Source organism: Talpa occidentalis, unplaced genomic scaffold (assembly GCF_014898055.3).
Source record: "Talpa occidentalis isolate TD23 unplaced genomic scaffold, MPIMG_talOcc4v2.1 talOcc4.7, whole genome shotgun sequence".
NCBI classification, from domain to species: Eukaryota; Metazoa; Chordata; class Mammalia; order Eulipotyphla; family Talpidae; genus Talpa; species Talpa occidentalis.
This window is the reverse complement of record NW_023605083.1, coordinates 20247151-20264916: the sequence shown is the minus strand read 5'-3', so window position 1 is coordinate 20264916 and position 17766 is coordinate 20247151. Positions and strand designations below refer to the sequence as shown.

Genomic DNA, 17766 nt, shown 5'->3' with positions numbered 1-17766 from the left:
GGGGGCTTGCTATCGCTTGCCTCCTGACTTCACGGCTCCTGGCTCGCGGCCAGCTCTCAGAGTGCCATTTTGGGATTCCTGATCGGCGGATCGGGTAGGACTCATTTAAAACTTTGTCTCCCACTTTTCTCCCAGAGCTGTACATTTCCTCATTTCCCCTTCCCTTGTAAATAAACCTTTTATTAACCTTTCACGTGTGCCCGCAGTACAGCATTGATAAGTCCTTTTAAGCGCGCGGGTGAGGAGGACCCACAGTCAGGCACCCCGTTTTGTATCGGGGTTGCTCTACAACAAATATATCCCTCTATATTTGTCTATTTTTCCTCAAAGTTGAAAACAGCAATTTGGTGAAGAAATGGACTGAAGTCTATGAACTATTTTTATAAAATCCTATTTTAGCCTGTCTCTGCTCACTTTTAGGGGCCTGTCCTTTCCTTTTCCAATAAGTGACCAATCCACATCCGCCAGCTGTCCCACCTGCGATGTGGCTTACTGCCATCTCTTCTCACTCCATGGCCACCACTGGTCCTATTCATTCATTTGTCAAATCTAATTATCATTATGCAATCCTTACCCTTCAAGATAAACTTCCCAGATTTGTCACCATTGATCAAATTTTCTTTACAGCTCCTTCTCTGGCTGTCCTAATTCCCTATGCAACAAGTTCCATCCTAATCTTGCCAAGTGATCACATCCTGTTGAGTTTACTGCCTTGGAATCCATCCTGTGCAATTATTCTTCACTTGTGTTTCCTGCTAGTCTCTCATTTTCTCCCTTGTCTACCAAGCTCATCCCCAGCATTAACTACCAACTTCTAAGTGTGTTACTTCCTCTAAAGTTCCTAAACTCAGAAAATCTGCCAAGTTCCAGACCTTCATATTCAACTGTTTCAAGAGATTCCTACAGGCATAAACACAAATTGTGCTATTTCCCTTTTCCCAGATATACCTGTTAACTTGTCAACTTTTCACATCTTCCCAGTATCTGGGAATGAAAAACTGAGTTTATCTTATCAATAACCCTTATCCATAATCAAGTCCATCTACCTTTTTACCATTCTTTTGAGCATTACTTTTCATTCGTGTTTACCCAAACTATATCAAGAGTTCTTTCTTTCTTTAGTTGACTCTACTTCTATTCTCTCTGGTGATTCCTAAATAAAATCTAGACATCTTAGCATTGTTCTTAAGAGACACCACAATTTTGTTTCAAATATTCTTACCACATACAACATTTCATGACAGCAAATTTCTTGTTCCTATTCCCCAAATGCACCATTCTCTAACCCTCTCACAAGTTCCACAGCCTCCTGCTTCTAAAATTCATCTAAGCTTTAAGACCCATTTAAATATTACCATTGTTGAGCTACCTCTCCTTACCTAGAAATAACCAGTCATTCCACAAATTTATATAAAAAAATTTAAAAAAATTAAGTTGTCTTTTAGCCTTTTTTAATGGTATTCACCCAATTCTACCTTGGCTTTTTATTTGTACAAATGCCTTTAAAAAATAAAACTAACCTTCTGGAAGGTAGATTGTATTGTTTAAGTACTTAGCACAGAACTTTGCACTTAGGGAGTTCCCAGCAAATCTCTGTTGAGTAAAATAAAATGTTGTTCTTTTCTGATGACTGACATTATAAGGACATGCGAAGATATGCTCACTTTTGCATGTTCAGTAAATACACTTAATTTAAAAAAATCTTCATTTAAAAAAGGTTGGCTTAGGGTCTATATTATGAAGATAAATACAATGAGCTGAGTAGTCAACCAGGAGAATACATGCTCTCATAGATGCTTCCCTCCTTTTTTCTTCCCTGTGACCAGGAAAGAGGTTAACTGTTCTTTTAGGTTTTCTAACACATCAAAATACAAAAACCCAGTATATTTCTAACCTTCTAACCTGCATATGTGTGTGTGTATGTATATATACATATATATAAATCTATATATAAATCTATATCTATATATAAATACAAATTTGTATAAATCTATATATATGTATAAATATATATAAATATAAATTTGTATAAATCTATATATATATGTATGTGTAATACACACACACACACACACACAAAGGAGTTGCAAAGAAATAATAACCAAGGAACATGATTCCATATAATTGATTGTTTTGATTTATGCTTTCCCCTATGCATTTTGCAGGTTACATTCAAATTGGCAGAAAAAAAAGTAAGCAAAAATTTGTGATTTGGAATTCTTTCCCAAGAGTCTTTGAAACAATAATTGTGGTTAGTCAAGATGGAAATATTAGCAGAGCTTTACCCAAAGCACAGAATTTTCCAACACAAATCAGGAAACAGAGACATGTGAAAAAGAAAACAATTCTACCTTGGCTTTTTATACACCTTTAAAAAAATAAAACTCAACCTGCGGTGGTGCAGCAGGTTGAGCACAGCACTGTGAAGCTGTCCACAGCCTCTGTGCTGCCAGTTCAATTCCCCAGTGGCCAGGGAGATTCCCACATGGTGTGGCAGACCTCTCCTGTCTCTCCCGCTGCTCCCCTCAGCACTGTACTTCGATCCTTCGGCCTGTTCTGTTCCCTGCACTCTCTCTGGTGAATTCTCTCACCCTCCTGTGCCTCTGGCCTGTACCCCAGTGCTTATATAATCTTTTAAAAATAAATAAATAATAATAATAAAAAGAAAACCAAATGGAACCATAAGATGATACAGCCTCATATAAAGTAGACTTTGTTCATTGTATGGGGGATAACAGGAAAAATAAGACCTCTGGACTCTCTAAAATGAATCCTCCTATATTCTTAACATGAGGCAACGATTTAAGGAAAGCTACTTTTGGAGTGGGTGGGAATTTTCTCTATGCAAAATATTGGTTCACACCTGGAGTGCTGAAGTACTTTATTACTAATCAGTCAAGAAAATCTGACACTTACAAAAGGATATACCACAGATAACATTATACTATTTGTTTTTTTTTTTCACACACATAAATTAAATCTTATTTTGAAACACTTTTTATTTATTTTTTTTATAATAAATTTTATTTTTATATTCCCCATCTCTTCCATAATATTAAGGCTGGTCTGGTAACATGTATAAAGAAAATGCTGTCAACTTTGAGTGATACTGAGACAGATAATAGCAAAAAGGAACATTGAAAATATTTTTGGCAAAAATCTAAATTATATAATAAAACAACATGATACTCTAAGGGAAAGGACAGACTCTTCGTCAATGGTGACACATTTTTTTGTTTGTTTTAAGATTTATTTATTTATATAAGCACTGGGTACAGTCAGAAGTACGGGAGGGTGAGAGAATTCACCTGAACCAGAGTGGGGAACAGAACAGGCAGAGTGACGAAATACACTGCTGAGGGGAGCAGTGGGCGTGGCAGGAGAGGTCTGTTGTGCCATGTGGGACCCTTACTGGTGGCCGGGGATAGAACCAGTGCTTCGCAGCCCAGCAACCAACTGCTGCGCCACCAGGGGAGGCCCCAACAGTGACACATTTGAACACTAGTGAAATTCAGGAGCCAGTAGACAGAGTCCTTGACAGTGACACCATCAGCCTGCTTGATCAGATAAAATTTCTGTTTTCTGCTGGATTCTCTAATCGACCTCCAAGCTCTGAACATGCTTTCTGAAATCTCCAAAAGCTATTTAAAGAAAACTACTTTCAAATACCTAAAAGTCATTTTTTTTTAAAAAGATATTTCCAACGTCCTAGTCCCTTCATGGTCTGCCTCAAAACCTTCAAGTAGAAAGAGAACATGTATCTGTGTATTAAAATTCCAGGAAGCCTATCACATTGTTTTCAAAAGACATTCTGTGCACAAAGGTAAACCAGGCAGAAAGGCAGCCTTTGTGTTTTGATTTTCCACGAGGGAATTCCTTCAGTCATTTGAAGAGAAACCCCACTGTACATGGTAACACCTGATGTGGAGAAATCTTTTGATAGATCACGACTTCTTTATATGGGAAGTGACTGGCTCAACTGAGTTGCCACACCTGTCAGTTTTAGGTGCTATTAGAAAGATATGGTTTAGAATGTGTATATTAAATGTTAATGTGAGCTGCCACATCAAAATCCTCCCTGCTTTCCATTTACAAATTCTCTTCCTCTTTTTTTTTTAACATTCAAAGCAACTGAAGCATAAAAAGACATAAGAGTAAGATGAATTACATAAAAGAAGACAACTCATTATTTAGAGTACCTTAGGAATTCTCTGTCTTATTGAATTATTTTCTAACTTTCTTGGCTTTTCACTGATAAAGTCACTGGTAAATTGCTATAATTAAAGAAGCTGGCTGTGCTTGCCTTTCCTAGACACTGCCTATGAATCTGGATAGAGAGCAATGAGTTCACTGAAAGTTATAGGAAATAAAATATAATTGCCATTAATCAATATTTTCAAGTACCTAGAAATACTCTACACTGACTTGCTAAAATTATTAGTTCCCATTGTAATCATATGAGCTGATGCCTATCAGTTATTATACAATGTTTTCTTCTAAAACAGATTTTTTTAAAAGGATGAGGAAGAAGCTCTTCATTGAGGACCATCAATTGGGTACTGAGGACCATCATCTTCCTGTCGTGTGCATGTCACCACACCCCATCCATTTGGCATGCCACACACTCAAAGTCCATCTAAATTCCTAGGTTTTGTTTATAATAAAATCTCAAACAGTGCACCGAGCAATGTTCAGAGTGGGAAGTTTGGTCCTGCATTTAAGTTAATGACAGCTCATGAGAAATAATTAGGATGAATATACCTGCATATCTCCAAATGATGACATTCTGGTAAAAAAAAATGTATAAGATACATAAAAACAGATGCTATCATAATTAACTTACAGACTCTGCATGTTCCATCACTGCTAACACAAAGAAGACATATTCTTGACCACTTTGGAGTTGCTTGTTTGTAAATCCACCGTAATGCTTGTCATCCCCCAGGGTGAACTCAGTGGGAAGCACATCAAAGTGAGCAGCAATATATGGCTTTAATTCAACTTCTCTCCCATAACGAATGCTTCTGCGTTTCCTAGATATCTCCTTAAGCAGCTTAGAGGGAAGAAAGTGAGAGACAGAAAAAGAAATGTAAACAACAATAACCCAACTTATTACTGCTTTAATGAGACAAATTAATCCAGGATGAGAACCACCCAAACATAATTTGCTCACATTTAAAGCAGCAAGTCAGCATCAATAAACTTTGCTCTTTCTTCTTCATATGTGGGTCTTTCTGCTAAGGTAAGATGCTGAACTGCTACTACAAGGTGAAGCCTAAATACACAAGGCAATCTGAGCCTTTCCTGGTAGCTCCAATTATTGTCCACCCTAGCGAAATACTCTCAAAGGACAAGATTGCATTCTAAGTTGTCTAAGGAAAAACATTAGCTGGATTCACAAAATCCTGCCTTGTAGGGTTTATTATTGCTACTTATTAAACAAATAGTAAGCTTGATAAAGCCAATTAAACCTTCAAAGATGACCAATTTTTAGAGGTTAATATCACTTTGCATTGCTTTTCATAATGAGATAATATACATGATGCAAGTTCCCTCACATCAGCAGAAAGTCTAATGACCAATTTTTAGGTGACATATGTAGACACTGTCACTCATTTAACAGTTCCTGGCTTAACAAGGATCCTTGATTAACAATTTGGGTTATGCATCCTCACCTGTATCGTGGTATTGACCTGAAGAGGTGAATTAGCTTGTCAGAGTGTAGATAAAAATGAATGTTACTATTACCCAGAGGAAAATAAACATATATATGTACAAATAAATCCTTTATATATTTCTAAAAATAAAGAAGTGAAAACGATGCCTGGGTACTCGACTGTTCTACACACCCTTTTCTTAGGAAAAACTCATGTTAATGGTAACTCATGGCTATTGATTTCAAAGTGCTATTGAAGTTAGTTCTATCTTCTCCCATTAAATATGGTATTTCATAGGGCTTAACAGAACAAAAGAGATTTGTAGCAGTCTGGGCTACCTTCTGATGTAAAGAAAAACTGAAGTAGTTATCTGCAAAGAATTCTGGCTTTGATTCACTATTTGTGTAGAAAAGATTATATATCCTAGGACAAAGTGGAAACTGGACTAAACCCTGTTGTAAAAGCTTGCTAAAATTTGGGTACTATGAAAACATTAGAGCAAATTTATTTACTACTTTTGCTTTTATATATGTAAATTACATAGCAAAAAAAAAAACAAACCTAAAAACCAAAAAACAAAGCAGTGACAACTAGTAGAATGAGACACCAGCATAATGAAGGCCAGGTTGCTGTACCAGTGATGGCTGCACACTGTGTGGGTGGCCAACACCAAATCCTCACATCAGGACCCTCATGGTACACTACAGTTTCTTCTGCTCTGACAGTCATAACTGTGTTTAGCTGGTTCAAACTTGTATCCTAGAAATGTAAACTCCTTTGGGTATATAGGCAATCTGTGCCCATGATATTGCTGAAAAATATATAACTCATAATGTTCTAAAATTGTCTATAAAATTTTATTTTTTAGATGCCCATAAACTTACGTGAAATGGATACTCTTCTATTAAAACCACAGTAGATTGGGCATAACTGTTTACCCAGGTTAGGCCATCTGATGATAAATTTTGGGAACTGATTAGCCATGCCACAATTGCATAGTAATAGAGCAAGTTCAGAAATTTAGCCTGACTTTCAATCCTGTTGTCAAATTTAGGTTTATTTATAACACTGATGCTAATAACAATAGCTAACATTGATTAAGCACCTAGTAGGTGCTAGGTACTGTCTGTGAGAGCCTCAACATAAGTTAATTTACTTCTCATAATAAACCTGTAAGATAGTATACCATTAACTCCATTTTATAAATAAGGACACTTAGGCATAACAGAAAATGAGAATTATAATTGGATTCAGTGGGTCAAACAAAATGAAATTATGCATACAACCTTTTTTTTTGTCCAACCATATTTTTGGTTACTTAATTTTATCAGGGAAACAAATGCAGCAGTTTGGCTAAATCGAAAATCTAAATTTTTAAACTCATCCACACGTAGACATATTATTAGATTTTTGCATCTACTATCATGAACACAGAAGAATATGTATTTAGAGTCTTTGTCCTAGATTCTTTTAGCAAGTTATTAAAAAGCTCTGATCTCAAATAATCTTCTACTTGGAAAGTCATTACAAAGGTGACTGTTGATATACAGTAAATGATGGCCTATTACTTTGAGAAGGACAAATGTACTGTAGATGAGCTGAACAGCTTTTTGAACTTAGCTAATCAGAAACATTTACCATCAGTTGCTTATGTGACTGTGTCCTCTCTTCTACTCTACCTATCAAACCCTACCTTCAATTTATTCATATTTCAGATGTAGGCAATTGTCATAATTCATCCATTTTACTGTCATCCCATGAGTATCTTTTGCTAGGATTTCTTAGAAGACTCAGAGGCAGTAAGTTAGTATAAAATATTTGGGTTTTTTGGTTTTCCTTAGATCCAATGCAGCCATTCATTATGGTCAAACCTGGGGTATCAACTCTGCCTGAATGTTGCTCTAATCTCTAGAAGAGACTTCCTGCATGAGACTTAAGTGGGTCAAATGTGATCAGATGACACCAAAGTTAGCCAGTATGTTAAAGTTATAACCACAAATCATCGCAGTATTTTATAGCAAGCCTTTGAAGTACAATGAGATGAAAAGTTTATGATATATTACAAAACCTGCCCTGAATTAAATATAACTAACATTTTAGAAGTCATTCTAAAATTCATTTTGACTATCAATGTCTGTTCTGTCCAGTCTGACCTTGACAACAGAAGTTTCAATATACAAATTTATTATGTGAACCTTATCCCCAGACAAAGGATAAAGGAAATCAAGAGATAATATTGAGAACCACTCAGTTTAGAAAGCCTCTTCCCATTTTTATGGGCCTAGATGGAGGTACACATATGGAAATCCCCTCCGGCTACCAATCTGTTGGATGGTACGGTTCCACATATTTGAATTATAGGCCTTTCTAAAAAAATCACTTGGTCAAATATACTTAAGGGAGGAATGCTGCTATGTCAAACCTGGAAGTGCAAAGCTAAAGATAAAATTACTACAATGCTTTTATTATCTGCTGTAGAGGAATAAAAAAGCAACCTGTCTGCAGAGTTCAGGAACAGGCTGAGTAAGCATAAGGGAAGGCCACAGACTACTTTCAACTGTTCTCCTCCACAATGGTTACAAGATGGATTGGAGGCAATTCTAGGAGACATATGAAGGGGTTTAGGTTTTTATCAGAAATAATTTTCATTTTCCAGTCAATGCATATCTTATTTCTTCCACCATTAATTCTACAATGTGGTCTCAATTATATCAGTAAGAAAAGTGGGAAGCAACCCATCCTGACCTAAAATTTTTGAATTAATAAATATTCTTTATCAAACTATTATACAGATTAATGCACCACAACTTGTGTGATGATTAAAATGACCCTTTGTTATGGGAATGAGCAGCACAGACCCATAACATTTAATTGCAAGAAAGTTCAATGTCATATAGCTCTATACTTTAATCTATTAGCACTGCTGAACATTTTGGAGGTTAAAACCTGGCTGTAAAAGACAGTCAGCTTCCCATTTCTGTCAAATGGCTCAATTTCTAAGGAAACCTTATTATTTAAAAAGTATCTAATGTTGTTTGGGTTTTGACTTTATTTCCTTGACAACAGTTTAAAAAAAAAAAACAGAGAGACACACAGATTCTACAAGTTGACTTTGCATTTTAAATGCACTTCCAACTGAATTCTGTAAATCAGCTGAGAACTTATTCAAATAATAAAGAATATTTTAGGATTAACTGATTAGTCAGCTGCAAGTAAAATCAGGCCTTACTTCAAAATGTTAACAAAAGGCTTGCTGATCATTTTGCATCTTCAAATGAAGGTTTACAATTCTCCAAATACCATAGAATATTGTTCTTGTTTCTTTATTATTAACAGAAAAATAGTACCCTTATAACAAATTATTTGAAAACTTTATTGAAATGGTGTCTGATTTTATACCCCTCCAATGCTCATCTAATCACTAAACAATGACACATAATCACAGTCATAACCTTGAACTTAACCTCCCTTCTGAACGTGGTCCTTTCATTCAGAAGAGTAAAGTGGGTGATATGAGCCATACTCCTAGAGATGACATAAGTCTCCCCAAAGAAGCAAATAGTCTTTATCTGTAAAATCATAGTCCTCTTAGTTCAGACACGAATGGAATAAACATCACTTTCCTGGTATGCAGATAGTGAATTTCTGCTTTTCTTTGTTGTATTTGAACTAATTTTGAGGTAGAGAGAAAGCATATAGAAATAGCAGATTGGACTATAAGATTTAATGTATTTTGTAAATAAACTCAATAAATTAAAATCTCATATGTCCACATGTGGGGGCCTTTTATTTGCTATCTAGATTCAAAAGGACAAAAGAACATGTGTTAAAATAACAAGGTTCTGTATTTAAATATGTGAATGTCAGCCATTAACTAGTTGTGGATCTCTGGGGATCTGGTGTAACATTTTTGATATTTTTTCTTTTTTAAATAGAACTTTGCACTAGTTGGACCTTAGTTTTTATATTATGTCCTAACTTTCAAAATGTTTTTTTTTTTTTTTCCGAAAACAATATCACTTCAAATGTAAGATTTTAAAAACTAAAATCATCCTATTTGGTACTTGCTCTGTCTTTTGTTCGATATTTCTCACTTGGCTCAACATTTTGTGATATGTTTTATTTTTCCCTTGCTGTTAAGTGCATTCTCCAGTGAGCAACTGGAGAAGAACGCAGATAAGTCAAAGTTTGAATTCTGGTGCAAAAGGCAGTTGAGCATTTGAAACAGCCTTGCTACTGTTGTACCTGGACCTTCAAATTCATCACAATAGTGAGGCTTTGCTGCAGTGATAGTGAAGGCAAAGATAAACAGCTGGGACTATATCAAATTAAAGAGCTTCTGCCCAGCAAAAGAGACAATAACAAAAACAAAGAGAAACCCCACGAGCTGGGCGAACATTTTTGCACACAACACTAATGATAAAGGACTGATCACAAAAATCTGCAAAGAGCTGATGAGACTCAACACGAAGAAAATAATCCAGTCAAAAAATAATGGGCAGAAGAGCTAAAAAGAAACTTCTCTGAAGAGGAAATGCAAATGGCCAACAGGCATATGAAAAAATGTTCAACATCACTTGTAATCAGGGAAATGCAAATCAAAACTACCATGAGATACCATCTTACACCAGTGAGAATGGCACATATTAAAAAAAACTAGCAACAACAAATGTTGGCGAGGATGTGGAGAAAAAGGAACTCTCCTGCACTGTTGGTGGGAGCGCAAACTGGTCCAACCACTATGGAGAGCTGTGTGGAGATTTCTTGACCTACTAAACATAGAGCTTCCACATGATCCAGCAATTCCACTCCTAGGTATTTACCCAAAGGACACAGAAACATCAATTCCAAAGAGCACCTGCACCCCTATGTTTATAGCAGCACTGTTTACAATAGCTAAGCTTTGGAAACAACCAAATGCCCAAAAATAGATGAATGGATCAAGAAGATGTGGTACATATACACCATGGAATATTACTCAGCATTCAAAAAAGATAAACACATGCAATTTGCAGCAACATGGATGGTGCTGGAAGGGATCATGCTCAGCGAAATAAGCCAGAAAGAAAAAGAAAAATACCGGATGGTCTCACTCATAGCAGGAATCTAGAAAACTTAAATAAGGGACCAGGAAAATGAATAACTATAAGAAAGTGAAAATCAAAATCAACAAACAACTATGAACCAGAGACACTCTATGGGTGGTGGGGGGTGGGGAGGGGAGGGGTTGGGGTCAAAATAAGGGGATTGCAATTGTATGGGGAATATAAAAATAAAATTTATTTAAAAAAAATAGTGAGGCTTTGCTGACAATTCACTTCACTTTCCACACCTCTGCATCCTGTGTTGCAAGGGGCAAAATATTAGTGCCAACAAAGATTAGACAGTTGTGAGCTTTATTACTGCTTACTGTCTTTTAATTAAAAAGTTGACTGTTGTAAACTCCATAAAGGATATTATGAGCATAGAACTGAACCATCCCACCAGAGAGCCATGTATACCACACACAAGTCAGCCACTGGATTAGTTATGGAACACCTCCAGAGAGGAGGAAGTCATTTAATAAATTAAATAACTACTGAAAGACACAGTCAAGAAAGACATAGTTACCTCATCTAATTCCATCTCATCTGGACTCTCCCATGGCTTGATAAATTTCCCACGAGATTTCTTCAAAGGCACAATTATTATGTAGTAACCTCTGTACAAGAATAGAGAGACAAAAATAAGATTAGTTAGCAGGAAGAAAAAATAGACGCTTCCTCAATCTCCTACAGACCAGTGATTGAGACTGAAGGCAAATTATGGATGTGGAACTACTTGTCCATCAATGACAACCACCTGTTTGTTCAATTTTAAAAACCACATGGGAAGACATTTATGTGTGACTTTAATGATCTTGTATGGTAATATCACCATGGTTGACTGTTCTTTATTAGGTATCATAAATAGAGCAGAAATAGTTTCCTAGGATCCTGGTGCTGGACACATACAAGGATTGTATATTGAAATCTACCAGCACAAACTGCTGAACTAAGTATTTGCTGTGTTATCTATTTATAAGAGGATACTTTCATAAGATATGAAATATTTATATCAAGTGCTTACTTCGTGTTGGGAAATAAGTAGTTTTCCATCACGATCGCATTTAAAAATTCTAAAAACTTTATCAAATGCAGGTAAACATTATTTTCCATAACATGCATTCATGGTTACTGCTTGTTAAAACTCCCAGAAACCTTTGTAATAAGAACACTTTTGGCGGTTCCATTATGCTTATACAAATAAAACTTGCATTTGCTACCAAAAGTATTTATTGCACACAAAGCCACAAACTTTGCATTCAGTCCCTCCATGCCTTGTAACACAGTTGTAATTGCAGTTCTCACAGATGGAGACTGCAGCCCTGCAGGATCTTGCAATATTTTATTTTCAAAAAAGGAAATCCATTAAAATAAATTCAATATAATAAAATTACTTTTAGCTTAAACAAATGCCTATATTATGTTAATAGTAATTTTGTTTATAAAATCCTATAATACATTTTATTTGTATAAAAAATGAAAACCATGCAATTTACCTAGATGACAGTCAACTACAATATAATATATAAATGGTCCTGTCCATAAGTATATAGGGATTACTTGTTAAATTGTTTTGTAACTTCCATATATGCTCTGCTCATATATTCATGGTTAGGGACTCTACTCACAGACTGATCTTAGGTGATCATTATACAAGGACTTTGAACTTAGGTATATTAAAAAAACAGCTGAAATGTCAATCATTTCTTCTTTCTTAGTTATTATGTTAAATGCATAATCATGCTTTGTTCTCTCTACAATCCCATAAGGTGATTGACAAAAAAAACAAATCCAGAGAGATTAGCTATTCAAGTTACAGAGAAAGTAAGAGGATACCCACTTGTGTGCATTTTAACCTTGAAAGGTCTGCCTCTTTCTGTTTCATTTACTCTGCATGATATGGTAGCTTTTTAAAGATTCCATACACTAATAATGAAAATGAATACACATTTTTAGAAGGAAAGGGGAGAGGGATGAGAGGATGAGGGATGTGGGGGTGAGGGGACAGAGGCGATCAATTTTCTATCACACTGGATCACAGAGACCAATCTCATGGCAGGAAGGTCTCTTTCTAATTATCTCAAAGTAATGCTTGTAATAAACTCAGTAAACCCATGATAAAGAACTCTCTTTCCATCAATACAGTCTAGGGCAGGACTGTCCTGGATGGCAGCCTCTAGCCACCTCATGGCAATGAAGCACATGAAATGTAGCAAGTCTGAACTGACGTGCTCTAAATGTAAAAGCCACTGGATTTTAAAGACGCAGCAGGAACCATGAATGTAAAATATCTCAGTATTTTTACAAACAATGATTATGCATTAAAATAACATTCTGGACATACTAGGTTAAGTAAAAGGTTATTAAAATTATGTCCACCTATTTTTCTATACTTCTAAGGCAGCTGCTAGAAAATGCAGCATTTCACGTTTGGCTCTCATTGCATTTGTTTGGTGGTGCTGCTCTAAATTCTGGTAGAACCCTCTACCCACGGTGCTCTGAGCAGCTAATCAACAGACTCACAGGAACACATCACCCAGCCACTCATTTTTTCTACTACCAATAATCATGACGATCAGGGTGGGAGAGAAGAAGGAAAAGTTTTGTGTGTGAGAGAGCGGCCAATATCTTTTATTTCATGATCCAAAGTAAGCTTCCTCCTCTTCCTGTCCTCCTACCACCTGAAGGATTTGCCAAATAAGTCCATCATGTTAAATGAGCATGGAGAAACATGACAGGGGCTGCAACTGAGCGTACAAAATAACACTGCAGATGTACTTGATAAACACACTTGTCAAGGAACCTCTTGCTTTTCAGTACCAACTGCACAAAGGCAGAACAACTTCTCTGCACCTGAAGTAATGATACTACACGTTATCAGCGAGCTCCCACTATCCTCTCATAATCTTGTAAATCAAGAGTAAGCTGATGAATTCTATTAATTTGTCTTCTGCTTTCACATTTTGAGTTGCCATGCTCTTACATGAAAAAAGAATTTGTTCTTTCTTTTACAGCACTCCCCAACTAATCATTTTACTTTGTGGCCTGGATAAGAATTGAATAGCCACCCCCGCAGCAATTAATTAACAGGGTGGCCAGATATCTATAAATTTTTCTTTCCACTGATCTCTAATGCATTCATCTAGAATAGCTAAAATGGAGCCAGCTTCAAAGCAGCATTTACTGTGGCAAGAAACGGGGCACTTGGAATTTGGAACTCTGCTCTATACAATCTTGTCTGGGTCTAAAGCCACATATTTCAAATGTGTTCTATGCAGTTATGGCTTTGTTGATTCTCAAGCCTTTGTTTTTCCTGAAAACTACCTTTTCCTTGATAATCCTATTTGGTGGCTATTTCTCAGGTCCTCCATGAACCACACAGGCTGCCTTTCTAAAATGTTTGAAGTATACCACTCCATAGCCCACAGCCTCCACTCCGCCTCCGCTGAAATGTATGATTGCCTTTTCCTTTTGTACCCAAATAAACTCAAGGGGTTGAACACAGTTTGAGAAACAATGCACAAGACAAAATGACACTCTGAATTCATGATCAAAAAACTTAAACAGGCCTTCAGCACTGTCTGACAATCCTACCAGACTTTTCCAGTTATCTAGTCTTTCCACTTCACACAGTAACTTTCTCAAACTTTCTGTCTTGGCCACAAACCTTGTAGGCCTCCTCCTAGAAGATGTCTTTATCACTTAAATACAAAGAAAAATTTAAAAATTCAGACAATTCCTTTATTTCCAATTTACCAAGTTACACCACCACCTATACCTGCATGTAAACCATCGTCCTGCATTTTGGAAGAGAAGGGCTGGCTCTACTTTTTTAAGCACAATCACTCTTTCTTAAATTGATTCCATTATCTCACTCTCTTAGAAAGTTTACTGGATCCACACCCCTCTCTTCCCATTGGATTCTGTCATTATTTTTTTTTTTTATTTAATTATACAAGCACTGGGTACAGTCAGAAGCGCGGGAGGGTGAGAGAATACACAGAGCCAGAGCAGGGAGCAGAGCAGGCAGAAGGACCGAAGTACACTGCTGAGGGGAGCAGCGGGCGGCAGGAGAGGTCTGCGCACCATGCGGGACCCTGCTCCGGTGGCCAGGGAGCAGCCGGGGATCGAACCGGCACTGCAGAGGCTGCGGGCAGCTTCGCAACCCAGCGCTCAACCGCTGCGCCACCGGGGAGGCCCTGTCATTAGCTTTCAACCACACATCTTCTTTGTTTCTTCACTTTCCTTCACTTGGCAGCCAACTATGTTCTAGGCTCCAGTCTCATCCACTCACCTGAACACTTTTGCCATGGTCCCCAGTGACCTTGATAACACTGCATCAACAGAATGTTTGACTCCCCTCTTCTTGACTTGGTGCCTTCACAGAATCTGACAGTGTTTCTAAGAAACCACACCTCATGCGCTGAAATCCCATGAGCCCTTTCTCAGTATCCAGCTCTCCAGGTCTTCTTCTTACACCTCACACCACAATGCCCTATTTCCTTAGCAGGATTTATTTTCTGCAACTGACCAAATGAACGGTGGAGATCCTCAGGCCGCTATCCAGGGACTGCTCTTCACTCCCTCTCTCTTTCCTAGGTGATCTCATTCCAACTTGGCAGCATTTATCACCGAGATACCAGTGAATTTTAGATTCGTGTTTTTAGCCCCAGATGCTCCTCTGAACAACACAGTTTCATCCAGTTTCAACTTTATGTCTCCACCTGTATTCCACAAAAGTACTTCAAATTTGCTGTGATTAAAACAATAAGCCTCCTCCAAAACTGCTCTCCAATCCCTTTTATGCCATAAAACTTGGTATTACTGACATTCTTTTTATTCTTTCCCTCTCTCATAGCAAATCTACCACATATCCTATTATTTCCTAACTCTATCTCTAGTGTATTGCTTCTCTCTATTTCTATTGCCACCATGCTGGCGTCATTCTAATGTCTCAAGTCTGGACTGCTTTATTTATTTTATATTACTTGGATGTTTTTATTGATGCAGACAGCATGTATGATTTAGGGGTATAGTTCACATCTCTTCAGATTAATGTTACCATTTTTATCTCATAACTTTCTCTCTCCACTGAGTTTATCCCCCTTTAGTCCAGTCTCTAAAATTTTGCAATAGAAAAAAAATTGTAATATTTACATTTATTTTTTATATTACATCATCCTTCATTTCTGTACAATGTGTGATTTCCCGTGACATTCCCACCACCAATTCACCCGTGCACCATCACGATAGTCCCTTGTGCTCTTCCCACCCTTGTCCTCTTCCCTCTCCCTTCTCCTCCCCTACAGAATATCTCTGGTCTATGCTTGCCTGTTGATTTTGATTTTTTACTTTATTATAGTTATTTTTTTTTCCTGATCCTTTATTTGGTTCCTCTACCTTCCTCCTATAAGTGAAACCACCCAATATCTTTTGTTTTCTTTCTGGCTTATTTCGCTGAGCATAATCCCTTCCAGCTCCATCCATGTGTAACATTTACATTAAAAAAAAAATTCAGATCCTCCTTTCTCTCAGGATAAATATCTTAGGTATAAGACTCAGTGAAATCTTGCTTGAATCTGTCGACACTCTCTGAGTTACGCATCCTGATGAATCTTCAGTTTCTAGAATTGACTTTGGTCCATCCTGTCACTAAATCCTGATTACTCTGTCCCACATGTCTAAAACTTATTGTCCCTCCCAGACGTCAACAGTGAACTCCTCTGTATTCTGAAATAACAACTTTCTATTTCCTATCTGAATCCTCCTGTCATCTCTCAGTTTAAACAATTATACCTCTATTATGTGGTCTTAATGAACCAATTTTAGTTAATAATTTTCTTATACTCTGACATGTTTATATACCTAGATGTACATAGCTAAAGCATTTGTATATAGACTCTAATTAAATATGTCTAACCCTGCCATTTCACCACTGAGTTCCTTTCCCACTGAAAAATGGAAGTGGGTGAAGTAGGTGACCCTTGGGGACTATGACTCTTAACATCAGTCCCTCAAAACACCTGGAAGCCCTTGTCTTCCATCAGAACTTCCAACTTAATCTTAATCTTAATCTCATCAAGTCCTTTCTGCTTTCTTCAAACCAGGAATGACATGCTTAAATTCTATAGAAAATATAACTCCTCACTGCAAATATTCATTTTTTTATTAGCATAGTAGTAACCCTTGTTCTACGGTCACAAGATATTAAGAAAGGGAATATGATTTAGATAAGAAGAGTGGAATGGTAGCTATTATGTGCCCTGGACACTCATTTCAACAAAATTACATGAACTGAAAAAACTTTCCTGAAATTAAAAATGCTTCAAGATACAGATCAGCTTTATATATGGGTACACCGAACTTTATAATCTGCTTTGCCTATCTGAATCAAGCCCAGAATTTAGGCTCAAAACACATTTTTCAACATAGAGTTTAACTATTTAAGTAATAGGAAAACAAATGGCTGCAGAATCAATATATCTGGAAAGCCCTTGACTTATAAAGTAAGCCATGTTTTCCCAGTATATTAGATTTAATTAGAGACGTTAAATCTAACCTTCAGAATTTTAATTATATTAAGTAAAGTTTTACTAATTTTATTTAATATGCTATTATCTAGGGGCCCAGCTCTGTATAATTATATGAGTAGGCGAGCTCTGGTCTTTGTGGCAGTCCCACTTCAAATTCACCAGGCTTTCTGTATTAGCAGTCTGTATTAGCATTCTCAAACTCGTTATTTAACTGGGAGGTCAAAATCTGTCTCTGAGTTTACTGATGAATGTCATTCCTTGCATAATATTTTTTTGCTATTGTCATTTGGGTATATATTGTTTAAATCAAATTAATTTACCACAGAAAAACCAAAGCAGTCTGAATGGTTCCGTGTTTAAATTAAGGCCTTCAATTATTTTAGCCATGTGTTGCCGACAAGTTACTTCATGGTGAGAAGCCTCATCTTCGTCATTGGTTAAGTGTATCATCATGATGCTGATGGAAAGCCTCTCCCTTTACCTTTCTTCTAG

At 36.8% G+C, this 17766-nt stretch overlaps 1 protein-coding gene across 14 annotated transcripts in view; it reads right to left on the bottom strand.

The window, feature by feature from the left end:
• Positions 1-17766, bottom strand: part of PTPRD (protein tyrosine phosphatase receptor type D) — a 2089263-nt gene that overhangs the window by 134020 nt on the left and 1937477 nt on the right. For all 14 annotated transcript variants that reach the window (XM_054689298.1, XM_054689299.1, XM_037494316.2 and 11 more), the window contains 2 exons: positions 11268-11358; positions 4844-5053 (listed from right to left, as the gene is read on the bottom strand). In XM_054689298.1, coding sequence (XP_054545273.1) covers positions 4844-5053; positions 11268-11358 — 301 coding nt within the window. The remainder of the gene's footprint in view (positions 1-4843; positions 5054-11267; positions 11359-17766) is intronic.